Raw genomic sequence first — 26,213 nt, forward strand, 5'->3', positions numbered from 1 at the left:
ACGCCGTGGGCTGCCCCGCCGAGGCGAACGCACAGGCGCGGAGAGGGAGAAATGCCAAAAGTCCCTTCGCGCGCAGATCGCTAGATCATCCCATCTCATCCGGTTCATCCTTGCTCGTCTTCGCAATGGCGCTCGTCGACTACGGATCCGACTCGGATCAAAACGAGCCTACAAGTCCACCGAAGCAGCTCCCGCGCATTGCTCCCGATCTCAATTCCACTGTTCCCGCCGACGATGATCTCGAAGACGACCCTACCTACGATCCTGCCGATGCATTCGGAATCAACATTCTGAGCGCAACATCGGAACAACCACAGCGCACATCGACCGCGAGTGCGACCGCGATCCGATCTGCGCCCGAAGTCATCTCGTCCGACCTGCACTCGACTCACTCGTCTCTGATCACGCGTCCCTCGGACAACGTCATCTTCTACAACGCGTCGTACCAAGACTTGACCAAACCCGTACAAGGACCTGCGAACCCCTGGGACGATCGTCGACTCGAGAAACAAAACACGCTCACGGGCCACGTCGAACAGCAACACTTTTCAGAGTTTGCGTTCGCAGAGCAACAACGTTCGTTCCACGTGCTTGGGTACGCCGCGAACCCGTCCCTTCACGCCGGAATCGACTCGGACCATACCCCTGCCCTCGTTGGCAATGTGCACGAGGCGTTCCGCCACCAGGGCGCGTCTGTCAGTCAGGTCAAACCGACTCGAGAAGTGACCAGGGCGGCGAAACGTCGTCGCATGGGCAAGGGCAAAGTCGGCGTCTTTCAAGATCCCGACGAAGAGGACGAGGAGGAGGGTCAAGACGAGGAACCTTCTGCCGAGGGGGCGCCGGACGCGGCCGCAGTCGAAGGAGGAGATGGAGATGCGAACGGAGCAGGTGCCGCTGGCAAGCGCAAAAAGCCCAAGAAGGAGCAGAAGGAGTACCTCGGACCGTGGGCTGGGTGGGAAGGAGACAACCACGGTGTCGTCGTACCGACCGAGGAAGAGTACGAGGAGCAAGAACTCGCTGGTGGAGCTCTCCTCTCGAAAGAGGAACGACGAAGAAAAGTGCTCGAGGACGCGAACCGCAAAGAGGTTGGGTTCGGACAGGAGAAGAGTGTCTTTCATGGCAAAGAAACTCACGACTACCTCGGACGAACTTACTTGCACGTACCGCTCGATGTCGATGGGGTCAACCTGCGTGGCGTGTCGGGCGAGCAAGAGTGCTTCGTGCCCAAAAAGTGTGTTCACACGTGGTCGGGACACACCAAGGGAGTCTCGCGCATCCAGCTGTTCCCAGGTAGCGGTCACCTCATCCTGTCGGGAAGTTTGGACACGCGGATCAAGGCAAGTGATCCTCGATATCTCGTGCCAGAGGTCACAACAAACTGATCGAGTCGAGAAGAAAAACAGCTGTGGGATGTGTATCAGTCTGGCAAATGCCTTCGCACGTTCATGGGTCATTCAAAGGCGGTTCACGATGTCCAGTTTGACAACGCTGGAGCTCAATTCCTGTCGTCCTCGTTTGATCGCCAGATGAAGCTCTGGGACACGGAAACTGGTACGAAAATTCCTTCAAACGTTCTTGGAAATCATTCTCTCGGAACCTCGATTGTTAATACGGATACTTGGGGAATCAGGTCAATGCAAACAAGCCTTCTCGAACGGAAAGATCCCATACTGTATCAAATTCCACCCAGAACAGCAAAACGTCTTCCTTGCGGGTATGAGCGACAAGAAGATTATTCAGGTCAGCGGTCCTCTTTCCCGACTCCTCTGTTAAGCCAGCTTCTCTGACGTGTTCGAGAATGAATACAGTACGACATGCGTTCGGGCGAAATCACGCAAGAGTACGACCAGCATCTCGGTCCGGTCAACACGATCACGTTTGTCGACGAAAACCGACGTTTCATTACGACATCGGACGACAAGACGATGCGAGTGTGGGACTTTGACATCCCGGTCCCGATCAAACTGATTGCCGATCCCACGATGCATTCGATGCCCGCGGTTGGATTGCACCCAAACAGTGAGCGGAATCCTTAACCGATCGCAATCGATCGCGCGACACTGACCTCGAGGTTTCATGGAACCAGACAAATGGTTGGCGGCAACGAGTCTCGACAACCAGATTGTCCTGTTTGGCGCCGATACGTTCAAGCAGAACGTGCGTTTCCCTTGTTGGCGTCTTCCCCATTCTGAGTCAGAGTCGTGCCTGACGTTTCTACACTCGAACGTCAACAGCGCAAGAAGCGGTTCGCCGGTCACACGATCGCAGGATATGCGTGCGAACCTCGATTCAGTCCCGATGGTCGCTACCTCAGTTCGGGAGACGGTACCGGTGACATGATCTTTTGGGACTTTAAGACGAGTCGGATCGTGTCGAGGATCAAGAAGGCGCACTCGAAGGTGATTGTCAGTCATGCTTGGTTGCCGCATGAATCCGTGAGCTCTCTTCTTTCTGCGTTTCAGCAACCCTTGCGCAAATTTGCTAACATTTTGATTCATTCGTCGGTCGCTACAGAGCAAGGTCGTCACGAGTTCGTGTGAGTTTCTCGAGTCTCTTTACTCCTTGTCGACCTGTAGCATTCGACTGATAGCCGGTCTCGATGTTGTCAGGGGACGGTCTCATCAAGCTGTGGGACTAGAAGCTATACCCATGTTGCGTACTAGTAGTAGTAAATTCGAAGCATGCTGCCATAGAATGCGTCATGGCACAAACGAGAGACGGCATCATAGATGAATTACTTGAAAATGTAAAGGCCTACGCGCGTCAGCGTGTTTGCTCGAACCAGTGTCTCCCGCTTCAAACTCGCCGTTGCGGATGCCGGTGCCGCACGAACAGACACCGTTGTTGTCGGGTACGGCCGAACCAAATGCGTACCTCACGACGAGCGCAGAAGGGTCGCGCACTTCAACGCCCCCGCCTTCGGCTTCGAACAAGCTGTCGTTCGGATCGGGCACGACTCGCCCACATGCACCACTCAACACGGCAGCAGGGTTGATCTTGACCGAGGATGACATCGCGATCGAAGGCATGGTACTCGCGTTGCTGAAAGAGCTCGAACAGCGAGGGTACGTCCTACCACCAGGACTTCCAACGCTACCCCCCGACATGCCACTCGAGGAAGCCGAAGCCGAAGTCACCTTCCTACGCAAAGTGTTCACCGTATCACGACACGACAAAGTCCTGAACAAGTTCCTCCCCGACCTCGTCTCGACTTCGCTCATCCAACCCGCCGTGAATACCTCTCGACCTTCGACGTTCATGAACGGGTATGCGAGTCCGACCCATGCAGGATCAATCTTGGCCACAAACGCGCCAAAGCTCGTCCCCACTTCATCAGCGTCGTCTTCCTCAAACACGAGCGCACCGAGTCGATCGTCTCCGCTGACGGCCCAAGCGCTCGACCCAACCGTGATCACGTCCCCGTCGGCACTGTTCCTCGCGTCCCTCTTGTCCCTCTTGATCTCGTTGCAAGCCGAACCGAGAGGGATCGTGCAGGAAACGGATCGAGGTGTCGACGGCGAACTGAGGATGTTCAAAGCACGCCGCGAGCTGAGCGAACGGTTGTACGCCGTCGTAGAAGGACTACTCGATTCGTATCTCGTCACTGGGGACGAACGAGAAGAGGACGAGGAGGAGGAAGACGCGCTCGTGACCTTGCTCTTTCACGACTTTCCGCTCAACTACGACTCGATGGATCGCGCAACTTGCGGTGAGCGAAACGACTATGACCCTCTCGCGCTCTGACGCATACTGATTCGAGTTTCGAGCTAGCGATCGACCTGCTCTTGAACCTGTCGTCGTTCCCGTTCGTCGAAGCCGAGGACCTCGTATCCCATCCCGTTGTTCTCGCTAGCACCGAATATGTTTGGCGCAATGGTTTGCTACCTCCACCACGGAAAGGACAATCTCTGTCGTGGAAAGAATCTTTTGTGCGCCTCGACCGCTTCTCGATCCCTCGGTGAGTATTTCTTGAACCCGCTTGCGAAAGGTTGCCAATTCGTGCTCACGCTTCTCTGTCCCTGTCGAGTGTACAGCATTCTACACTCTCAGAGCTACATCCTGTCGACCCTGCACGCGGCGATTACTGTCTACATCTTGATCTTCTCGGCGTACTCGCATTTTGATGCCCTCAACGCACTCGCGCCCGACATGCCGCGACAACCTGGCATCCCCCCAATTCACGGACGTCCGGCCAAAACCTGGAGCGTCTTTACAGGCATGGTCTGGTGGCTGTGGGTCGCGGGTACGTTTGGCTGGGCGGGTGAAGTCGGGCGAGCTTGGGTGAGTGATCCCTTCCCGGTCGGGTTTTCAGTAACGAAATATTGATCGCCCGTCGAGAGCAGCTACATCGAGGACCGACACCTTCGCTCCCACTCTCGCCTTCGACTCTGCTGCCACTCCTGCATCACGCCCTCGTCTTCGTGTCTCTCCTCCTACGCTTCCTCGCCTTCTGGATCGCGACGCCTCGACGAAGGCCAACGTTCATGCTCGCAACTTCACTCTCGCTCCTTGCGTGGTCCGTGCCGTTCCTCGCCGCATCGCGAGTTCTGCCCCAGAATTCTCCCGCGTTCGGAGCGCCAACACACCAACAGTGGCAAAAGATTCGAGATGGACGTCGCACTCGGGATGTCGGGTATAGACCTCCTCCGAAAAAAGTCCCCGTTTCGCATCGAGCGCTTCGAAGTCTAGAAGCGAACTTGGGAGGGTTGATCCAATTCGCGACGTACTTTGCCGTGTTTGGAGCACTCATGTTGTGGAGTCTCAGTGGCGAGATTGATTATCCGGGAGTTCTCGTCCGCCTCGTACACTTTCCTCTCATTGTGTTGCCCACGAACGCATCAAACCACGACGGGTCGATCGAGACAATGGGCAAATCGACTTCACCGATCGAAGCACGTACGACACTTGCGTTCACGCTCGTACTAGGAGTCGTCCTCGCGTTCTTCGCCGGAGGTCGACCTTCGATCTCTCCGAAACCGATCTACCCGTTGCATCCGCTCACCCCTCGACGAGAACTTGACGACCTCGACGGTTGGGATCGATACGGTCGAGAAGTCGCGTTCCGAAGTCGTCGAGAACGATTGGCAATCACGAGGTACTTCTCGTTCGTACCTCCAGTACCGTTCGATCCACGTAGAAGTCGCACGACGAAACCGAGAGTCGGACAACGTAGGTTGGAATCCCTCGCTTCGGCCTTCTCGACTCCTCCACTCCCTTCCCCGTTGAACTTGTTTGTACCTTTGATCGAATCGGCGAGTTGGGTGTTCAGGAAGGTGGGAGGGAACGAACGTGCGGCGAGGAGGGTCAACGAAGTGGGAAGGTTGTGGGTATGGAGGATCGGGATTGCACCTTTGGGGGGTTGGGCCGTTGCTGCAAAAGGGATCAGAAGGTGGAGAGGTCGAGACTGAGGGAGGGTCCGAACTAGAGTTCTCGTCTCTCTGTGTATCTTTGGCAGCTTGTATTCGAGTTGGAAACGAAGAGAGGTTGGATAATTTCCTCAAACGTTTTTCCTGCTCCCCTGCTTTTTCTGATCTTTGAGCATTGTAGAATCTCCTGGAAACGTCAGTCCGGGACCATCGAATATCTAGAGCGCGAGAACTAATTCTGGTCGGGGGACCAGAGTAGGCGAGATCCGAGCGTTGCTTTGCATCTTAGAGGAAAGCGGTCGGCATCGGGCGGCGGGCACAAAGCGTTCAATCTCATCATCGTGAAAGTGACTTGAAGGCTCAACTGAGTATTGTAGGCTAAATTAAGCATTGTCAGCTTTTCGACGAGTTGCCGTGCAAGGATTCTTTTTAGAGTGGCCGGCGAGAGACGGTCGATGCAATTGCTACAAGGGGCTTCTCGTTATCCCTCTCACTCCGCTTGATGTATCGATCACATGCTGACTCAACTGTGACGAACAACTAGCACTTGGCGCATGTCAATATCGAGTTGTAGCTTGGATTTTTTCGCATTCAAAGGTTGCGACAAACAGGGTGGCAAGGGGGCAATCAGTCATCCTGCTACGGTGCTACGCATTCCAGAGATCCACAGTACAAGGACGCAAAAATAAATCGTCCGACGTCGGATGCGGACGGACGAGGTACAAGCTTGAAGAAACGACGCATTGAGCTCAGATACGGTGAGCACAATGTCGCTCAAGTGTACGAGTCTGTTCAGGAGGACCCTCACGCTACAGATGACTTTCTGGGCTTCAGGCATCGGCTACAAGTAAACGGAGGTCTCAAAGTACAGATGGCATGAGTGCGAGAGGAAGCGCGGGTCATTCGACTTTCTCTGTCTTCACGATTTTTTCCCCAGTCAATCTAACAGCACAAGCTAGGCAAGTTAACATTGGTCTCGTACTCTTGATTGTTGGTATTTCGCTGTCTTCCTCTCCCTTGGATTATAGTACTGCTTTTAATTTTATTGGAGAGTAAAACCTAAGACGAAATAGGATATCACTGCAAAACTACCTGTACAAATTAACCAATGAAGGAACCTCGCGCGGTATTTACAGGTTGGGTCGGTGTCCCTCCTTGTACTCGAACCAGCCAAGTGCGCTCTCGGCTCCGAAGGCAGCGGTGAGTCCGACCACGAATGCCGAGATGATCCTTCGATCCCAACGCGGCTTGTTCCAGTTCTGGTAGGCGTAGTAAGCGGGCACGGCGACGAGAGCAAGGTTGACTGCAGCAATACGAAAGCGATCAGAAGTCAAGCTCAAGTGACGAGGCGACATCCAGAGAGAAGGCTTACCAGCACCGACCAGTCCAGTTGCGGCATACGGGTACTCCCTCGCGAGTGCCCGTCCCTCCTTCTCGATCTCGCCCGCCTTCTTCTGCACCTTCTTGGCATCCTTCTTGACTTCTTTCTCGGCCTTGTCGGCAAACTCCTTGGCCTCTTTCTTGCCTTGTTCCCACTTCTCGCCCGCGACCTTTTTGCCTTCGGCGTACTTCTCCTTCGCTTCCTTCTTGCCTTCCGCGAGAGCTTCCTTGCCCTGCTCTTTAGCGCTGTTGTACGTCTTGTTGACTTCTTGCTTGGTGTCCTTGACGACCTTGTCGGCGTCCTTTGCAGTCTTCTCAGCAGTAGCCTTGCCCTGCTCGACTTGGGACGAAGCCTCGGCTTCGACGACATCGACTTCCTTCTTCAGTTCCTGTTGAGTCTGTGCCTTGAGGCGTGCTTGTTGAGTTGCGGCATCACGCTCTTCCTGGTGTCGGCGAGCACGCGCGAACTCGTCCTCGGCTTGCGAATCCTCGGCGTTGTCCATGGCTTTGCGAAGTTTGTCGGCTTCATCACGGTCGACAACTAAGAGGGGTTTAAAGTAGATGCATCGTCGCGAGCGACCATCAGTGCGAGTGTCCGTATGAGGAGAAGGCTTGCAAGCCGGTTCGATGACGAGGCATCGAGGAATCGCCGACTAGGTCGAAGAACCTCTTGAGCCGTCAGTCTCGTGCTTGCAGTAAGCTTACCGTGAACGTGTTCGGCCTCGTAATCGACCGCCTGTTCGCCTTCGTGCGTAGGGTGGTCCTCTTTCCGTTCGAGCAACCGAGGGTCGGGGTGGGCTTGGAGTTCCTCGGGAGGAGCGTTCTTGGCAGCGATATCAGCCCAGGTAGACATGGTGATTCTTGAGTCTCGGTGAGGATGTAGTTGAGAGCGGTTCGGGAGAAGAAACCTAGGCCAGCAGCGTTCGCGCGCCAGCAACGAGCCGCAGGCCAGTGAAAACCGTTTGACGTCAGCGGTCTCACCTTTTTCAACCTCTCTCAAGTCTCGATCTTCTGACTTCTTAGCAGATTGCTCCCAGTGAGAGAAGCCGATGACTTGGTCGAAACCAAAACGAGATGCACAAACGACTTTTCTTGCAAGCGTAAATTTTTTGGGGGGAATCCACTAGACTTGTACAAACTTACTGCATTGTCGAGACTCACGGAAGGGGTAATGGGAGATGATACGGAAAGCAACTAAAGCTCATGGGGCGACTATCCTTGGTCCGAGTGGGTGGTCTCAAGCTGAACCAGAACCTCGAGCAGGAACTCCGTCCGCAGCGAGCTGGCAAAGGTGTCGAGCCTCGATGACCGCAGGTGCTGTAGTCGCATTCGAGAGAGAGTGAGATTGAGCACGCTGTTTCACCAAATCGCCGACAAGAGGAAATCAGACGAGACTGACCTCCGCTCGAGAACTCGACCATGAAATGGTCGCCGTCGGCATAGCTCGTCTTGCCTCGTTGACCACGCTGCGGACCGAGTAGCACTACAGAAGCATCCCCAATGTCAAGTCAGTTTTGGTCCGAAAGGGATCTTCTCCAAGTTGGCCACTCACCGACACAAGGTTCGCCCTGGTCATACGGCGGCATGGGCTTCAAGTCCGACCGCGGGAAGTCGAGCACGTCCTCCTTGTTCGATTCGATGTACAGCTCGCACACGTCCCCCTTGACTTCCCGCACGAATGCTGAAAGGGTTCCGAAGAATCTGGTCAATTCGACTCGGGACGATCGGAGAGAGAAGACCGAGACGCACCATATTGACCGATCAATCGGTTGGCTTGGAACGGAGACTGTTCGACTACCACCCTGACTCCTGCTGCCACCCAGTCCTTGGGTAGAACAGTCTCTGTCTGGACAGTTTCCGTGTACTCGAGTGGCTCGGCCGCGGCAGTCGCCGCGCCCGCATACACTCCCGGAGTCTGATACGAGAGACCGGCTCCCGGTGTCTGGGCGGACGCAGCTGGCGTCGGTCCTGAAGGATAGGCGGCGGGGGTTGGCGCTGCGTTCGCGGCTGGAGTCGGCGCTGTGTAAGGCGTCGGCGCTGTGTACGGGGTCGGTGCGCTGGCATACTCGTTCCCACGCTGTCAGGAACAATGTTGACGGTCAGTGGTTTCGTCACCATACCGCAAGGAGCAAGTGACTCACGCCCGCAGCTGGTGTCGGAGCACTCGCGGCGCCAGATCCGTAGGGCTCGTCATCGTAACCTCCACCGTTGCCTGCAGCCGGCGTTGGCGCAGACATGGCAGCCGGCGTAGGCGCTCCCATGTAACCATTGTTCTTGGCCCCGTACGCTGGTGTCTTGCCACCTCCGTAAGCTGGCGTCCTGCCTCCTGCTCCACCGTATGCTGGCGTCCGTCCTTCGGCCGCTCGCCTCGGGTCTGGGGTTCGGCCACCGTCGTTTCCGGTACCCCCATGAGCACCTCCGAACGGCGTTCGGTTCCCGCCAAACGGTGTTCGTCCACCTCCGTACCCTCCTTGAACAGCGGCTAAACCTGGGTGTTGGGGCGGAGGGCCGTTGTAGTTGTTGTATGGATTTGGCGTCGCAGCGGAAGGTCCAGAAGGCCCTCCTGCGCCCATACCAGGGTAGGCCGGCGTGCGAGACGAAGGGTTGAACGCGTCGTTCGGCGGAGGTTGGTGGTACGGTGTCCGAGAATCGGCAGACCATGGATTCGGCGTGTTCCCGGAAGGCGCGAATCCCATGGCAGGAGTGGCTCCTCCGAACCCGGGTGCGGGAGTTCGGCCCCCAGCGTAATTGGGCGCTGGTGTGCGACCATTGGCAAAATTGGGCGCAGGGGTTCTTCCACCTCCGAACACAGGCGCGCCTCCATACCCACCGTATCCGCCAGGTCCTCCAGGTTGACCCAGGGGGGCTGTGTTCGAGGCAGAACCGAACGCGGTGGATCCCTCGCGGTTGAATCCGCCTCGTCCACCGTACCCTCCTCCGCCGGGTCCGTCCCGACCAGGTCGCTCTAGCAGCGGGATCAGCGTGCCATCCGCCTTTTGCTCCTTGAGTCGCTCGATCCCGACCGTGATCACTTTTGCCATCGAGTGGAGCTCGACACGCGCTTGGTTCCCTGTCACGTCCTTGATGATTCCGGCGTTGCCCTTGTACGTGCCCGAGACGACTAGGACTTTGCGGTGGATCCTGCCGTCCGGCCTGAAACTGTGGCCGACTGGTGGTGGAGGCATTTGCTGCTGCAACATGCCCGCTCGCTCCGGGTTCATACCCTGTCCCAGTGGTTTCGGCTTGTTCGCACGAGGCGCAGTCGACTGCAGGTTGCGAGCGTACGCGACAAACACTCCTCCGTTTTCGACAATGTCACGCGAGTGGAGGAACGCATACAGCGATCGGTACACATGCAAGACTCGACCTGTGCGTTCACCGTTCAGATTGTTCTGTTTCCGAGGAATCGTCAGGACCGGACCTCCGAAGCTCCCAAGCACAGAGAACTAGGATCATACAGGCATGCTTTCCTTCATCGTTTCTCCTGCCTTGATGTCGAAGCCTTCCATGTCGGTCGCGACGGCAAACTTGGTCGAGACTTTTGAGCTGATCTGACTCGGTTTGAGCGAGCGAACCGTGCCAGACTGATCGAGGATTCGGAACAGTTCTCGCTCAATCTTGATGATGACACCTGCCGTTTGGGGACTGTTGACAATTCCCTGATCAGTCAAGATTCCCCGACGGGAGGAGGAGGAGCTTCATCCAAGAGAGGTGCGACGTACTCTAGCTGAACGAGGTCGTGCAGCTCGTATCCACCGATCACGTTGACACCACTTCCGATCTCGGCCGCTTCACGCACGTCTTTGGCAAACACGCTCACTTCGGTCGAACTGAGGTCACTCAGGAACGTGACCGTGTCGTTCTCCACTTTGACAACGAGACCGGTCTCGTCGGCGTTCGAACCCTGCATGACTTTGATATGGTCTCCTGGCTTGAACCGCTTTCGGACACTCTTGGTCGGAACTTCAACCTTGATGTTGCCCAAATCGTGTTCGTCGTCTGGTGTCAACGAGACAATCTCGTTCGAGATGGATGCGACCGTTCCGTGAATTCCTTTCTGGTCTCCTTCGAATACCTCGACGTGATCTCCCGGTTGCAGGATCGTTCGCGCGACTTTGCGGTTCATCTCGGCGATCGCCGCGAGGTCGAGCGCGTCTCCGTTTGCACCGGCTTCGCCTTGGAATCGTGTGAGTTCGTCAATGGTCGGAGCCACCTCTTCGATCGTGAGCGCCGTCAGGCGGATGTCCTTCTCGCAGAATCCGTCCTTGAACTCGTCGTTGCGGAACAGGAAAATTCCTCCAGGTCGTCTCGAGACTGCCGAGGCTCCGTACGCCTTGCTGATCGCTTCGGGGTTGAACAATCGCTGTGGAGGACGGAACGCAAGGGGTGTCGCGAACCCTTTGCGGCGTTTCTTGCCGTCAGGGCCGACCGAGGTGTTGTCGTCTTTCGGGGTCAAATCGATACGCGGGATGAACTTGACGGTCGCTTCCTCGCCGTTCTCGCTCAATCCAAGCACCTGCGCGAGATCGGCCGCGTACGTTCCACGTTTGATTCGAACCCATCCGCCCGGTTGCAGTTCAATCTTCTTCTGCTTCGTCTTGAGCAGATCGGGCATCTCCTCGAGGTCGACGAGGAAGATACCGTTCGGACCGTTGTGGTACATGCCGACGAGTCCATGCACAGCGTCTCGTACATCCTGTTCGGAGCGAGCTTCGACGTAGAGGTAACCCTTGAGCGAGTCGCGCTGGAATGCAGAGATGATACGCAGCGGCTGCGCATTGTCGGAAGCTTGGAGCGCGGCGGCTTTGCGAGAGAGCGAGAGAACGAGTTCACGCTCTCGACCGATCTGTCCATAAGAGTTGTCGAGTTAGCTGCAGGTAGCAAAGCTGTCGGTGTAGAGAAACACTGACTTTGCATTTGACTCCCCAGATGCTCGGATCGTTCACGCTCGGCATGAGGAGGGCCTGCGGCGCCCAGTCATCCGTGTCGCCCGCTTTGTACTTGTTCTTCTTGTACCTCGCGTCCAACTCTTCGGCCAATGCCGCTGCTTCCTGGTCCTTCTTGGCCATACGCCTTCGATCGAGTCGCCGATGCGAGGCGTCGCCGTCGATGTCTCCGAAATCGGCATCGTCTTCGCCTAGAGGGAGTGAGCCTTCTCGCTCGCGTCGGGGTTCTCGTCGGTCGACGATGAAATTGTCTGTATCTCGGTTTCGGTCAGCAACGAGGCACTCGAGATAGCTGCTCGAGAGGTAGCTCACCGTTGGCGATGAAGCCTTCCTCTCCTTCCTCTTCCTCCTCGTCCTCGTCCTCGTCGACGTCGGCTTCGATATCGAGGAACTGGTTTCCGGCGCGTCTTCTCCTCTGCAGATTGCAAGAAAAAAGGATCAGAATGGAGCAAAGTCGCGGGTGCAAGTGATGAATCACGGTACCTTTTTCTTGCGAGGTCGATCCGAGTCCTGCGAGTACACGGATCGCGAGGTCAGGGGCGTGAACGAGCGACAAAGGAGAAGGCTGTGGCGCGAAGGCGTACCTGTTCACTGCCGTCGTCGTCGTCGTCTTCGTCGTCGTCGTTCTCGGCAGTTGGTTCATCTCGACTCGGACTCGGTTCGTCGGCGTCATTGCCGTTGTCCTCGGGCTGGTCGTCCGAAGCGTCTCCTTCGGCATCCTTGACGTCGTTCTCGTCCGCCTCGTCCTGCAGTTCCGTCAAGGTGCGTTTGTTCGGACGCGGGTTCGAGTGGTGACTCTCGCCTGCAGGCACGAGGTCGGGCGGCATCGGGGTCTCGTCCTTCATCGGCGGATCTGGCAGCTCGCTCTGGCCCGACATGGCGTGCGGATAACGCGGAGCCGGTGGGGTGATTGAGACGAGAGGTGGAACGCGATATTCGTAGTGATTGTAATCCAAATAACTTACGAATGTGGGCAATTTACAATTGCCCGGTTGAATTTCTCGAGGGTCACTCGCTTGCGCGCGCCCCGCCTTGCTTTCTTTTTCTTCGTGACATCGCCAACCCTTGATCTGTGAGTGTACAGGCTCCATCATCTTCCCTGTCACCCTACTAGCATCGACTGCGCCCCTGCTGCTTCGCCTCGACTGCCGCTCCCCGAAACCGCTCGTCTTTTCATCTCGTCGCGAAAAAAAGAAAAAAAAAAGTGCTGACTCGCTCTCGCTGTCGTTCTGTTTGTCCAGCCCTAGTCTTCAGCAATGGCCCGTGGAAACAAGAACACCTCTGAGCGCAAGACTCGTTCGGCCCTTACCGACGTTGTCGCCCGCGAGTACACGATCCACCTCCACACTCGCGTCCACGGCAAGGGATTCAAGCACCGCGCTCCCTCGGCCATCAAGGCCGTCAAGGCTTTCGCCCAGAAGCACATGGGTACCAAGAAGGTCGTCCTCGAGCCCGGACTCAACTCGGCCATCTGGGGCAAGGGTATCAAGAACGTCCCTCACCGCATCCGTGTTCGCCTCCACCGCAAGCGTAACGACGACGAGGACGCGCCCGCCGTAAGCCAACTCGTTCCCTGTTCCTTAAAAAAGTGCCTGCCTGACCATGCGCTCTCTCTACTTCCGCAGGACGAGAAGCTCTACACCTACGCTTCCTTCGTCCCCACCACCGACTTCAAGGGTCTCCAGACCTCGGTTGTCGACGCCGAGGAGTAAACTGTTCTGTCAGTTTCTCAACCCCCACTAAAAAGCAAATCGGGAACACCCGCTCTTTTCTTCCAACCTTTCACACCATCGATTCGACCCTTTTCTCAAACCTTCCCTTCGACTGAATCACCTGGATACGTCTACGACGAGTTGGAGTGGGAAAAAGTGGAGAACAAGGTGTTCGGATCAGTTGTTGAAAGACAAAAAGAAACGAGAAGAAGGGGGAATACCTCTCCCGGGTGGACTCCCTTCTTTTCCTTTTCCCCCCAATTTTTTCCTGCTGCGACGAAGGCGTCGGGTAGAGAGTCGAGATTTTCATATCTCGATTAAGAGGGTAGGTCTTCTTCGGAAGACCTCCCTCTTTTGGCTGGGACAATTGGGGTTCTCGCGCTCCGTTTTCTCTCTCTCTCGCCGTGCTTCGGGGCTATCTGTCAACGCTTCGGATGCTGCAAGGACGCGACTCGAGCCAGGTCAGAACGGGCAAAAGTGAAAGCATGATCGCTTGCAAGCTCTCTGCTGTTCACTGCGACAGTTTTTCGCTCTTACCTGCTCATTCGAGTCTCTGGGGCTCGCCGTTCATATGCTGTCGCTCTGTGGTGACGTTCGCTGCTTGGGCTTGACACATTTACCCGCTTTTCTGTGTTTCGCGGTTCGCCTGCTTTATGAAGAGATGCTCGCTTGTGGATTCCATGCCGCTGCGAAGTTGAACTTTGCCCTTACTGACTTAGAACAACGTCTACGTCTAGTTAGACATATGTAGCCGTGGAAATATTTGTTCCCCAGATTCAATGCACTGCCCCCCTGTCTTCGAGTCAAAATCCGGGTGCAAGTTTGATAAAGATCAAGAATCCATAACTATTCTACACCCAAAACTCCACCCTCTCACACGAGTATGCCAAACCCCGTTGCTCCACCTGTGTCCAATGCACCCGACGTACCTTGGATGAAAAGCTGATTCGCGCTGTTCTCGGTTCGCTGAACTCGCAGTCATGTCTTCTTCTTCGAACGGAGCCTTGTTACACACGGAATGTCCCGACCTCAAGTTACTCGCGAGGGGCAAAGTTCGCGACATTTACGAAGTACCCGATCACACGGAAGCGCTCTTGTTTGTCGCGACTGATCGCGTGTCGGCATTCGATGTCATCATGAAGAACGTACGTACGGCCTCTCTCTCTCCCTTCTTCTAGCTCGAATCAATGGTGCACGAGATGCTTTAGGAAAGTGCTGAGATATCGACCACTTTCAATGGTTGCAACAGGGAATTCCCAACAAGGGCAAACTGTTGACTTCGTTGTCACTCTTCTTCTTCAACTACCTCGCCGAAGCTCCTGAGACTCGTCACATCCCCAACCATGTCATCACTTCGAACCTGTCGGAAATGCCCCAAATCGTGCGACAGTACCGCGATCAACTTGAAGGTCGAGCGATTTGGGTTCGAAGGGCTCAAATCCTCCCGGTCGAAGCGATCGTCAGAGGATACATTACGGGCAAGTTGTGTCTCTCCAGCAAGAGCTTGTGTATTTTGTCAATTGACCGATCAATTTCTTTTCTGTTTTCGTTTTCTCCAGGTTCGGCATGGGCAGAGTACCAAAAGACGGGAACGATGCATGGAATTCAACTCGAAAAGGGACTCAAGGAATCGTCGCAATTCAAACCTGCCTTGTTCACCCCGAGTACGAAAGCCGAAGTTGGAGACAAAGACGAAAACATTCACCCTGATGAACGTGAGTCTCAAAAGCCATCATGATGAGGAGATGGAATCTTTCACGAATGCAGTCAGAGAACTGACGTCGTGTTCGATGGCCCAGTCTCGAAACATTTGCCCGATGCAAAACTCGCCGAACCTCTCCAACAGTACGCACTCGCTTTGTACACCACGGCGGCTCAACATGCATTCTCGAAAGGGTTGATCCTCGCCGATACCAAATTCGAATTTGGACTCCTCGCCAGTTCGAACCCTGATCAGAAACCGACTCTCATGCTCGTCGATGAATGCCTCACTCCCGATTCTTCGAGGTTCTGGCCAAAAGACAAATGGGCCGAAGGGGAGAAAATGGTTGGGTTTGACAAACAGTTTTTGCGAGAGTGGTTGAAATCGGGAGGAGGTGGATTCGGCAAGAAGGGTGGAGGGATCGAGGAGGATGGAGTCGAAATTCCTCAAGACATTATTGCTGCGACTTGGGGCAAATACGAAGAGGCTTACGAGATGTTGACCGGTCGCAAATTCGCAGCATGAACGATACCTTTTGGGGAAAAACTTGTATCGTAGAACTCTCGACATGAAAACGCCTTCAACAAGAGAAAACCCCGGATCGAGAGAAGGATTATTTCTTCTTTTTTTCATTGCTTCAAGAGTACGGTATGCCAAACGCCCTTGAACCAATCCCAAACCGTGGCGAGTCTGGTGCCGCCAGTCTCGTCCACCTTGTCTCGCAATAGCTCGTACCCTTTGATCAATGGCAGCTTGATCAACGGCAGCTCGGGCACTAGTCCACTCAAGCGTTTTCGGTTTTGCGGACTGAACGACGACCTCGTGTTCTCTCCTTGGTGCTGAACTCGGTTCCTGCCCGTCTTGATCTCGCTTGGGACTCCCGTTTCTGCCCTTTGCGTACTCGACCACGGCGGCTCGAGCGCTCGAAGGAATTCAGTTTTGATCGCCTCTTTCAACCGGTTCTGCATCAACTTGAACACTGGATCCTGGTACCTCAGGTATCGATCGACCGCTTCCTTGATTGTTTTCCGTCTCGACTCGCTCATCTTGTATGTTAGACGATTCGGATCAGACGAGTTCGAGTTCTCAAAGTGATTAATGATCTCGCTCGACAAGTGCTCGATCCGGGTCGGGATCACATCGTCTCGAGTGTCCTTCGAGTTCGAGAAGGTTGGCATTTCTGATTCGAGAATCGACGACAAGCGCGAGAGGCAAGTTGCAACCGAATTTGTCGGTAACGCCGAGAGGGTCGTAGCGAGGCAGGCGAGAATCGTCAAGGCTTGCAGCGCGTTTTGCAGCTCAAACAGCCTTGGTGCGACGGCGTACAAGATGGGAGGTACTGCATTTGTGCGAGTGACGAGGGCGCCAGGTACGGGCGGAGGACCGATAGCCTGATCATCGAACAGAGCTTCAACTAGCGCCATGAGGACTTGTGGCTTTGTGATCTTGATCTTCTCCTCGAGCGAGTCGTCTCGTCGTGTCTTGTTACGTATCCATTGTCGGGTTGCTACTCGGATCTCTTGATCGATCACTTCTTGTCCCGTTTTGCTCGTTTCTCTCGCGACGATCTTTCGCACAGTCTCGCGTTCCCTCTCTTGACACTCGTCCCTGACTGCTATCGCAATATCCTGCTCATCCTGCTCAGATGCAATCGAGGCGGTCGCCTTCATTCGGAACTGATCGAGATCGTTTTGCATGTCGCGCGCGAGCTTGACCACGTCCTGCACGACTTCTACCAACCCACGCGCACCCGTTCGAGTTGAATCGACAATAGCTTGAGCTTGCTGGTCACGTGCTGGCGCGCACAGGCGGCGCAACATGACGACGAGTTGCTTGATCGTCTTGAATCCATCTTCCAGTTGCCATTCTCCGTGATCGATGATCAGGTGCAGAAGAAGTTTTGACACATCCTTTTTGATGTTGAGCCGACCTGGGATGAGAGGCAGGCAGGCCTCGGCGAGATCCTGTCGAAGCGCGTCCCACGCAAAAACTCGTCGGCTCGGTGCTTGACCCGACAGTCTCTTTTCGAGGTCGTCATAGCGGGCTCGGTGGGCCTGAGACGAGATGCGAGCTTCGAATGAGGCTCGAGATTCTGTGCGAGACTTTGCAGGAGAACTGGCAGCGGTCTGGAAGATCGATGACAGGGTTTGGCCGGCAGGTAGGACAGAAGAGGGCTCGGTGCAGAGGAGAAAGAGCGAGTAGGCTTCTGTGAGGGCCTTGGCGCGTTCGTGAGCGAGCGTAGGGAGTGTCGAGGGCGGTCGCACGGGTCCCGATTCAAGGCGCGAAAGAAACGCGTCCACGGTTGGGGTCGTCGCGGTCCCTTCTGTAACTGCTGGGCGCAGCCGTGGGGTACGCCGAGAGAGTTCGGCGGATGACGAGCGGGATTGACGGCCATTGGGCGAGTCCGAGGCACGAACGGAGGCGACAGCTTGGGCTATCGCGGTCGTCGCGGTTCGCAGCTCGTCCTGCAGCGCTTGTCTCGCGCGAGACGCTTTGCTCGCGAGTGTTGCCCACTCGTGTCGGTCGTCGAACGCGTCTAGTTCGCGCAAACCTTCCTCGAGCTCCTCGAGGCGACCGCGCAGCCTTACGAGCGATTCGAGCCCGGTACTGCCCTGGGCATGCTCTGCTTGAGTTTTCGCTCGCTGCACCCTAATCACGAGGTGTTGCAAATGCGCCGGGGAGGTGGAGGAGCGCTGACCGAGACGATCCAAGAGCTGAGCGAGCTGTGTGCTAAACGACATGGCGGACGGCGAGCGTAGTCACGCGGACACAGTCGGTCCTCGCTTCCGAGCAAGCTGCAGGGTGCACTGACAAAGTAGTGGGATTGCGAGAGGACCGAGACTCGGACCGGTGTGTCAGCGACAAGTCCGAATTCGGCGTGTCGGATGATGATCGACGTCGACGACGCGCTGCTCGTCCCCCGTCGGCACTCCTTCTCGCGCCTGTTCGTTTCCATCCACCCACTCACTCGGCTCTCCATCACAACATGTCCTGGTTCGCTTCCTCGTCCGCCACTGGCCCCAACTTGCACCCGGTGCAGCTCAACTTCCCCGATCAAAACTCGCTGTTCGGCCCGCTCGTCCAGGCCGACACGGAATGGCAGTGCGCTGGCGGCATGGGGCCCACTGAGACCCAAGTCTTCTATCACACCCAGAAGGACGGCAGTCTCGTCATGGTCCAAGTGATCCACTCGAGTGTTGGGTGCGTGCCTGTCGTCTCGTCTCTCCTCGGACTCGCTCTGTACTTTGATTCTCATAGCTGACGCGCATCGAATCCCATGTAGCATGTGGTACCCGCAAATTCAGTTCCAGTTCCGATACTGCAACCCGCAGACCAACACGAACATATTCAAGTCGGTCTCGGTGTCCAACTTCTCGACCGCGCCGTCCTCCAAGCTCGACAAGCGCTCGTGCAAAGCCGACCAGTTCTCGATCACGCTCGACCCGGCCACCCCGAACAAGTACACCGTCGAGGGCAAGTTTGACAACGATGTCCAGGTCTCGTTCGTGTACGAGGCCCTCACGCCCGGCTTCAAGGTCGGCGCGGGACCCAAGGGCGGGTTCACCTACTTCGGTCAGCTGAGCGCCAAGCCCGCCAAGGGTGACGCGCCCGATACGCAAGCTGGCGCAGACGGTTACGCGATCCACCGCGTGTGGCCTCGCTGCAAGGTGACCGGAATTGTCCGGATCGGTAACGACGTGACCGACGTCGATGGTTCGCGCGGAATCTTCATTCACGCGATTCAAGGCATGCGACCCAACTTGCTCGCGGCCAAGTGGAACTTTGCCAACTTTCAGTCGCTCGGAGACGATGGCGTCGCACTGTTCATGATGGAGTTCACGACGCCTCCGGCCTACGGTTCGAAAGTGATCAACATTGGATCGGTTGTCGTCGGTGACAGACTTGTGGCGGTGACGACGGGAGGCAGCGGCGTTGCGGGAGGTTCGAGCGCGACTCACGAGAGCCCGATCAAGGACAAGGAGACGGGCTACGAGGCGCCCTCGGCGATCAAGTTTGTGTGGGAGGGAGTCAAACTCGAGGGTCAAGACAGTCAGCTCGAGGCAGTCAAGGGTGCCAAGGTGCATGCGGTTTTGACCGAAGACCTCGTCACGAAGGCCGAGGGCTACGAGACCCGAGGTCTCGTCGAGAAGGTTGATGTCCTCGGACACATCCCGTACCTTGTGCGCAAGTTTGTCAACTACGCTGCCGGCACCAAGCCTTACATCTACACCGTGAGCCCACACGCGATCCACCTATCGAGCTGTGTTGCCGATTTTCCATTTGCTGATATGCCTACATGTCGCTCTGCCAGTGGTTGAACCCCGTCAAGGCCTCGGTCACGATCAGCAACGGTACCGAGACCAAGACGATCGATGCCGAGGGCCTCATCTTCAACGAAGCCACCTTCATCTCGTCCTAGAACCCTCCTCTTTCGCCGAGCTTCCCCAGCGCAATCCGAACCTGCAGACTCGCCCCTACTGTACCTATAACACACTCCATCGCCTTGCATTTCTTGTGTTCTTTCCTTCTTTTTTTCTGTCCCTGATCCTCCGTTCGCAATCTTCCCCGAGTCTCGCTGCTTTAATTGATTGTTTGGTATGAGTTTGTCACTATCCTCGATGCAGCCACAGCTTGTACAGTAGCCGACTCTGGGAGTTTGCTGCTCTTTCCCACGTTCGACCCGGCGATGCATCTGTCGCATCTGATCGGGCCACGCGGTGTACAGTATACACTACAAATGTACAAATATACTTTTGATCTCCGGGATCCGGGACCCGCCTCGACAGAGTGACGAGGTGACTTTATCGCGTTGCGAGTGCGCATGGCGCCAGAGCCCGAAGCCCGAAGCTTGCGCATACATCGCATTTGCCGGCATCGCCCAGCCTTCCTCGTCACCCGCTGTCGACGCCTGTTCGGATCGCGCTTCGAAACCTTGCTGCACAGTACCCACCAATATCAAGCGCGCTCTGCTCTCGTCGCCATCGACAACGCAGAGCTGTTCCGATTCCGTTCCGTTCACTCGATCCGCCCCAAGACTACTCGTACACCATGCCAGCGGATCGCAGCTCGTTCTCTCCGTTTCCCGCAGGGGCACAATCCTCAAAGGACAAGCACAGCGTCGCGAGAGGGCTTGTGAGTCGTTTCCGATCGCTAGGCCCCACGCTTTATCCTGTCGGGATCTAATCGGTTCCGGTTGTTTGCGTAGGCTTGTTTGGCATGCAGGAAGCGCAAAGTCAAGTGCGACTCGGGCAAACCAGCTTGTGGAGGGTGTATCAAGGCCGCGAAAGGGTACGTTCCCCTGTTCCCGTGCCTAAACATCGGCTTTCGTAACCTGTTCTCTGTCTCCCTGCAGCGATGTCGCTTCCGTATCGTGCGAGTATGACGACGTGAATCTCCCCAAAAAGAAACGTTCGTCTCCTGGGACTGTTGCGGCTCTTGAAGCATCCAACCAGGCTTTGCAAGCTGAACTGGGTACGCCCCGGAATCCCCTCTTCGCTCTTTTGTGACGCCAAGTCAACTGAAACAACCTCTAACGGTGTGTGCAGACGAGCTCAAGCGATATATTTCGCAGTCACGCAGCAATCCACTCGACTTGCCGCGACCCCCTGCGCATCAGACCTTTCCGACTCCGTTTGGCCCGTCCCCTTCTCATGAGTTTGACCCCATCGCTCTCAGCGGTCAACTCAATGTATCAACCTCGACCGCGCACAACTCTCCTGGCACGACTTCGCCGGATCCGATTTGCGAGATCAGTCGTCGCGATCCTCGAGGCTCTTCCTACTCGGCGTCTCTCGTCCTCGGAGGGGAGGCGTCCTCGAACGGCGTTGCGTTCGATAGCAGTGAACCGACAACCCCGGCAGGCGATTACTGGACCCAACTGATCTACCCGGGATGGCCGAAAGACTTGCCTTCGTTCGACCTCACGTCGAGACTGATCGACGTCTGGTTCACGAAACCGCATTCTCTCACAGGTTTGATCAACGAAGAACGGTTCAGAGCTTCGATGCTTCATCCGCCGACCACCGCGGGATTCCCGCACTCGGCGTTGATCCATTCGATGCTCGCCCTTGCCGCCATGCTTGTCAGTGACGACTTTTTCGCAAACGAGCCGCGGTACTGGCCACTCGACCAGAAAGTCACCGAATATCATGCAGCTCGAGGAAAAGTCCGCCCAGCCTGCCTAATTCGCCATGCCTGTCTCAACGAGCTCGGGTTAATCACATTACTCCTTGTTTAGGTCGCACTCGATCAAGCTATCGCTCACGGTCAGAGGCTGTTGCAGGTCTCACAAGCCGTTTCGATTTTGTGCTACTGGGCTGTACGTCTCGCGCCCTTCCTGTCTTTTTCGATTCGTACACGAGCTCATGGCAAAACTATCGCGAATCACAGTACATCTCGGCGAGGTGAGGTTCTATTCACTGTCTTGCTCATGGTTCTTCTGCTCACTTAATCGCGCAAACGCAGGTTCGTCGAGCTCTGGTTACTCTGCGGCATGGCCACCCGCATCATGACCCCCATCGGTGCGTGCAAGCAAGTATGTAGCCTATCAGAAGGACATCTCAAATCATGTTTATATGTTATCAGGCTTGAACCAACTCGCTGCTCCGCAAGATCCGAACCGATACAAAATGCACCTCTTGCCGCCGCCGAAAGACGACGACGAGCTCTACGAACGAAGCATCAACTGTTGGTACGCCTTCATGAGCGACCGAATGGCAACGGCTTGCACGGGCTGGGCTCATTCGATCGACGAAGGTGACTCCCGTCTTCTACTTCCGTTCGCGACATGATTCTGACGTCGCGAGAACTTTTCTAGCCGACATTGTTTCGCTGTTACCAACGGACGCGCCATCATCGCTCGCTGGGGATTTCGAGAGCTCCCCTCTCTCGCCAAGATCTCCTTCGTTCTTCCTTGCGCACCCTCCTCATCTCGTTGGGCCTCTTCAGCTTGAGCTCAAAGCGATCATCCTTCTCGGTCGGGTGAACACCTTTGTGCAGCGTAAGCAACCCATGCCTCTCGCTCTTGTGCCTCGCTGCGACATCGCATCGCTAATCACCATCAAACACGTCTACAGGCGCACCTATGGCTTATCGTCAGCGAGATTACAACAGTCTCAACTCGTCTACGCCCGATATTCGCAAGAGGTGTGTAAAACATCTAGAGAAAATCGTTGCTCAAAAGCCAGAGGCTGACATGGAGTGTCTCCTACCCAAGTGATGCTTTCCGCAAGCTCGAGAACGACATTGTTGGCTTTCAAGCTTCGATTCCGCGCGAGTACCAGACGCACAGTGCGACGACCGCCAACCCGCGCTTGTTCGCAATACACTCGCTGCCCTCGGCATCGATGCTGCTTCTACACGAGCGATTTATCACCACTGAGCCACAAGATCCAAGCGGTCCGATCAGCTTGCGATTTGCCCAGCAAGTCATGCAAGTGTTACACTCGATCGTCAGTACCTCTTTCGAGATCGGCTACCTCTCTCCATTCATGAATTATGTACGTATATCTCCCTCTTGGTCTTTCTCGAGAGAACAGGCATATCTAACCCGATCTGAGATTCTCCATATTGTTTCCTGTAGGTTTGGGTCGTCGCCGGTCGAAACCTCGTACGCGAGATTGCATTCAGATTGATCCGTAATCAAGTAGAAGGGGTCGAGCAACTTCGCGGCGATGTCCAGACAATCTTGCTCGCTTTGCATGCGTGCAAAACTCCTTTGGCCAGTGAGTCTTTCTCCTGCCTCGTTTGCAGTAGTATGTGCTGACATCTGTTCCGCCTCTTGACTCTAGTTTCGACCGCAACGCAACTACAGACTTTGCTCGATGATCCCTTCAGAGCGCTACCAGTCTCGTCTGCGTATTCCAACTGTGTGCTCACCGTTGCCGAACGCAACTTCTTCTCGACGTACAAATGTGACGGTTGGAACAACCGGAACGAAGTTTTCGATGCGACATCATCGTACCCGACCCTCAGCCCCGAGCTCGTCTCAGGCGCGACTCCTTCGACATCGTCCAGCGCTTCTTCGTACAAACCGTTCACCCCTCCGCTCTCGACTCCTTCCTCGCACTCGAATTTGACCGGCTTGAACGAAGTCGTCAGTCAACAAACGTTTCAACAGATTGACGAGACACTCAAGAATGGAGGGTTCTTTGGGAGTCTTGGCGAGAATTCTTTCGGTCCGGAACTTGATGCGCTCATTCACGGATCAAGATCGAACGCACCGTGGGTCGCGGGGAACAATTCGGTCAACCTTGCAACGGCACAAGTGCTCAAGCCGAACGAGTCGAGCGTCAGGAACGAGGGGCAATACGCAACGACCGGGATCGCGTCCGATGTGCAAAGGTTTGTCGAACTCGACAGTCGGGAACTCATGAGCATGGGATCATTCTTTGGTACTGGCACGAACTGAACAGGGGTTGTGATTTCATCCCATCTTCATATCGGAACAAGGTGCTTTGGCCATTTCGAGAGTTACGTGCCTCTTGCAGAGACAGAGAGACAGGAATACATCGCAGGACGCTCAAGTGAGATATTATAGATACTTAACACTCAATCCGATTTCTCAACGAGAACCCCGCTTTCGCCCAACGACTTGGTCAAATGGTTCACCTGACCTTCGCCCTCATTGACGACAGCCGAATGTTCAGACTCGGTGGGAGAGTGGGCTGCTGCGTCTCGGTAGGATTCGCCTTTGGTTGGGGCCGATTCGACTTGCCCTTGCTTGGCCGACTCACTCGACGCGGTGTGCTTCTTTCCGGAAGAACTTTGCACCTCTTTCGTTGACTTGGAGGAGGAAGCTTTGACGAGGTTCTCGAGCATTTTGCAAATCGAATTGTAACCATAGTAGAAATCGCGATCGGGACCTTTCGCTTTCGTCTTGTAACTCGTCGGAACGTTCTGTAGCAGAGTCAAGTCAGTAGACCGTTCATCGAGACCGCCGTCAAGAATCGTGTTTTACCCAATCGTGCAAGATCCTAGCGTCATCGTGATCGAGGTGGGGGCCGTCAGCGCTGAATATTGAACATCGAGAGAATGTGCCGGACAGCGAGACTTACCAGTCGTGTGCACGGAACTCGGCAAAGATTTTGGTCGGATTGACTCCGGCCTACACAGGGTGAGACAAGTCAGCCCATGACTAAATGGAGAGATGACCATCTGATATGTACCCGGCCGAGGAGATGGAACAGAGCCTCATCGTCGTCTGCAAAGATCTCTTTGCCGCCTGAAGCTCGACGAAACAGTCAAGATCAGCTTCAAGATAATCATGCAGGCAGGATGTATCGACAACAACTAACCCCAGCAAACAGCAGTGTTGCCGCTAGGCGGGCACGCTTCTTTCCACCATGCGTCGTCCTGGACGATACTCGGGTTGACGTAAGGGTTCTTGAACAAATCGGTTCCCTTCCACGCGCGCCAATCTTGTTCGTTTTCAGTAAATTCGCCTTCGAGAATGCCTTTCGGGAACGAGAACGAAGGTTGCGTAAACAAGGCGAAAGGGTTGAAACTGAGATACGAGATCTCGCGGGCGGGAGGCGGTGGCACGCCGATGTAGTCACACGCAACTCGGAAGCAGGACGAGGGACCGATGAAATCGTATTTGTTGTTGGTCGAGTAACTCTTGGCGCGCGACACGAGGTTGACAAAGGGAGAGATCAGAAGGGCACCCTGAATCGCGAATACGGTAAGGCTCGATCATTGAGAACAGCTTGATGGAGTAGGAAATGTCAGTCACGTACGCCGGGTCGACCTGGAAGTTTTCCAAGCTCTTGAGGCGTCTTGATCTCTTTGGCCGGGCGGGCAAGGTGAAGCAAGAACGCTGCGCAGAGATTTCCTCCTGCCGAGTCGCCGGCAAGCAGAATCTTGCTCTCATCGATTCCGAGAGTGTTGACCAAGTACTGATAGCCAGCAACGGCTTCGATCAACTGCGACGGGTATTTGTACTCGGGAGCAAGTCCTATTCGGAGAGAGCAAATGTCAGTCGGTACGCATTGATGCAGCACGAGCCAAAGAAACGAACGATAGTCTAGGGAGAAGACGGAGCACTGAATGTTACGCTTGAGATTGAACTCCTTGGCGACGTTCGTCAGGATTTCTTGCGAATTACTACCAGTATCAACGACGAATCCTCCACCTGACGGACGAGAATAATCAGCCTTCTTCATGACAACGGTGAAATGCGAGGGAAACTGACCGTGGATGAAATAGATCACGACTTCGTCTTTCGAGCGATCCGTTCCAGGTTTCGCGATCCAGCGTCCCGCTGTACCGTTGCATCGAACGTACGAGAGCCAAGCGCGGTCCTTCTTGATATACGGCGACTGCGACCAAATGCGATCGTATGACTTGACGCGGTCGAAGAGGATACGCGTCTGCGGGGCATCAGCTCGCGAGAGGATGTACTGGGCGAGGTTTGTGACAAAGTTGGCCAATGGAGTCCTGCCAATCTCCTGGACATGGCTCGAGAACGACCTGAACAAGACGTGATGCCACAAGAGACGCAGCGGCCCGATGAACACTGCCTCGTCCACAATCGTCAGCTTGCTCTGACTGAGGTAGAGCTCTCGACCCGGCAGCAAATTGACGTACGGAGTCGCGGGATGAGGAAGTAGATAAAGTGCACGATGCGAAGCCAGGTCAGCTTCTGCGGCGGTGCACCGCGCGTAAGTGAGAGCTCTGTGTCGGCTTTGAGCTGATTGGCCATCGTTACTGGTGACCGAGGGCAGAGGCGTAAACAGACGAGAGACAGCGCTCGAGTGGGGCGTTTTTTGAGTTCCGGTTCGGTGAAGTCGCCGACCTTCTCAGTCGCTCCTCTCGCGTCAACGTATGCAAAATGACGGCCGATGTTGCTGTTTGTCGTCGCGAGGTCGGAAAGCACCAGCTGCAACAGCACTGACCTGTGAGTCGGGGGGAAGATCTGCCGGACCGTGCTTCGGAGTTCTTGGAAACGAAAGCAAGGCGGCCACGATACCGTGCGCGCGGTCCTCGAGTTTTGCTCGAAGGGCCTGGATCCCAGCTTGTCCCCCTGACGCTCGCACCTCCTTTCACCTTCCTCATCTTGCTCACCTTTCCTCGAGAATCGACGATCCTCAGTTCACAGGAATGCTTC

At 55.5% G+C, this 26,213-nt stretch overlaps 10 protein-coding genes across 10 annotated transcripts; 6 read left to right on the forward strand and 4 right to left on the reverse strand.

Moving 5' to 3' along the window:
* Positions 1 to 125: 125 nt before the first annotated feature.
* CDC40 (Cdc40p) lies at positions 126 to 2,638 on the forward strand (the record flags this gene model as incomplete). The annotated part of the gene is made up of 8 exons (XM_076677452.1): positions 126 to 1,337; positions 1,404 to 1,551; positions 1,631 to 1,740; positions 1,809 to 2,019; positions 2,087 to 2,157; positions 2,235 to 2,435; positions 2,515 to 2,536; positions 2,610 to 2,638. The coding sequence occupies 8 exons, from the start codon at positions 126 to 128 to the stop codon at positions 2,636 to 2,638; spliced, it is 2,004 nt and encodes a 667-aa protein (XP_076535538.1).
* A 176-nt stretch (positions 2,639 to 2,814) lies between these two features.
* JCM15063_004793 (uncharacterized protein) lies at positions 2,815 to 5,408 on the forward strand (the record flags this gene model as incomplete). The annotated part of the gene is made up of 4 exons (XM_076677453.1): positions 2,815 to 3,709; positions 3,772 to 3,958; positions 4,035 to 4,281; positions 4,344 to 5,408. 4 exons carry the CDS (start codon positions 2,815 to 2,817, stop codon positions 5,406 to 5,408), a joined length of 2,394 nt encoding a protein of 797 aa, XP_076535539.1.
* A 1,088-nt stretch (positions 5,409 to 6,496) lies between these two features.
* On the reverse strand, positions 6,497 to 7,599 carry JCM15063_004794 (uncharacterized protein; the record flags this gene model as incomplete). The annotated part of the gene is made up of 3 exons (XM_076677454.1): positions 6,497 to 6,669; positions 6,739 to 7,287; positions 7,452 to 7,599. 3 exons carry the CDS (start codon positions 7,597 to 7,599, stop codon positions 6,497 to 6,499), a joined length of 870 nt encoding a protein of 289 aa, XP_076535540.1.
* Positions 7,600 to 7,983: 384 nt separating this feature from the next.
* Positions 7,984 to 12,570, reverse strand: JCM15063_004795 (uncharacterized protein; the record flags this gene model as incomplete). The annotated part of the gene is made up of 11 exons (XM_076677455.1): positions 7,984 to 8,063; positions 8,146 to 8,229; positions 8,299 to 8,427; positions 8,496 to 8,823; positions 8,888 to 10,138; positions 10,205 to 10,391; positions 10,469 to 11,592; positions 11,657 to 11,943; positions 12,005 to 12,107; positions 12,176 to 12,202; positions 12,277 to 12,570. The coding sequence occupies 11 exons, from the start codon at positions 12,568 to 12,570 to the stop codon at positions 7,984 to 7,986; spliced, it is 3,894 nt and encodes a 1,297-aa protein (XP_076535541.1).
* A 378-nt stretch (positions 12,571 to 12,948) lies between these two features.
* JCM15063_004796 (uncharacterized protein) lies at positions 12,949 to 13,404 on the forward strand (the record flags this gene model as incomplete). Its single annotated transcript, XM_076677456.1, has 2 exons — positions 12,949 to 13,248; positions 13,318 to 13,404. The coding sequence occupies 2 exons, from the start codon at positions 12,949 to 12,951 to the stop codon at positions 13,402 to 13,404; spliced, it is 387 nt and encodes a 128-aa protein (XP_076535542.1).
* Positions 13,405 to 14,384: 980 nt separating this feature from the next.
* On the forward strand, positions 14,385 to 15,631 carry ADE1 (phosphoribosylaminoimidazolesuccinocarboxamide synthase; the record flags this gene model as incomplete). The annotated part of the gene is made up of 4 exons (XM_076677457.1): positions 14,385 to 14,549; positions 14,654 to 14,882; positions 14,964 to 15,119; positions 15,204 to 15,631. 4 exons carry the CDS (start codon positions 14,385 to 14,387, stop codon positions 15,629 to 15,631), a joined length of 978 nt encoding a protein of 325 aa, XP_076535543.1.
* A 104-nt stretch (positions 15,632 to 15,735) lies between these two features.
* On the reverse strand, positions 15,736 to 17,847 carry JCM15063_004798 (uncharacterized protein; the record flags this gene model as incomplete). Its single annotated transcript, XM_076677458.1, has 1 exon — positions 15,736 to 17,847. One exon carries the CDS (start codon positions 17,845 to 17,847, stop codon positions 15,736 to 15,738), a length of 2,112 nt encoding a protein of 703 aa, XP_076535544.1.
* Positions 17,848 to 18,092: 245 nt separating this feature from the next.
* On the forward strand, positions 18,093 to 19,526 carry JCM15063_004799 (survival factor 1 family protein; the record flags this gene model as incomplete). Its single annotated transcript, XM_076677459.1, has 3 exons — positions 18,093 to 18,307; positions 18,390 to 19,338; positions 19,419 to 19,526. The coding sequence occupies 3 exons, from the start codon at positions 18,093 to 18,095 to the stop codon at positions 19,524 to 19,526; spliced, it is 1,272 nt and encodes a 423-aa protein (XP_076535545.1).
* Positions 19,527 to 20,155: 629 nt separating this feature from the next.
* JCM15063_004800 (Zn(II)2Cys6 transcription factor) lies at positions 20,156 to 23,516 on the forward strand (the record flags this gene model as incomplete). Its single annotated transcript, XM_076677460.1, has 13 exons — positions 20,156 to 20,239; positions 20,313 to 20,395; positions 20,460 to 20,578; positions 20,653 to 21,272; positions 21,345 to 21,425; positions 21,497 to 21,510; positions 21,572 to 21,627; positions 21,692 to 21,862; positions 21,924 to 22,106; positions 22,183 to 22,252; positions 22,323 to 22,605; positions 22,689 to 22,830; positions 22,897 to 23,516. 13 exons carry the CDS (start codon positions 20,156 to 20,158, stop codon positions 23,514 to 23,516), a joined length of 2,526 nt encoding a protein of 841 aa, XP_076535546.1.
* A 140-nt stretch (positions 23,517 to 23,656) lies between these two features.
* JCM15063_004801 (uncharacterized protein) lies at positions 23,657 to 25,808 on the reverse strand (the record flags this gene model as incomplete). Its single annotated transcript, XM_076677461.1, has 9 exons — positions 23,657 to 24,004; positions 24,066 to 24,081; positions 24,163 to 24,212; positions 24,274 to 24,329; positions 24,403 to 24,772; positions 24,844 to 25,061; positions 25,125 to 25,238; positions 25,299 to 25,622; positions 25,694 to 25,808. The coding sequence occupies 9 exons, from the start codon at positions 25,806 to 25,808 to the stop codon at positions 23,657 to 23,659; spliced, it is 1,611 nt and encodes a 536-aa protein (XP_076535547.1).
* Positions 25,809 to 26,213: the final 405 nt, after the last annotated feature.

This window comes from Sporobolomyces koalae, assembly GCF_050403365.1.
Source record: "Sporobolomyces koalae JCM15063 DNA, S_koalae_JCM15063T_v1_ctg8, whole genome shotgun sequence".
Taxonomy (NCBI): Eukaryota; Fungi; Basidiomycota; class Microbotryomycetes; order Sporidiobolales; family Sporidiobolaceae; genus Sporobolomyces; species Sporobolomyces koalae.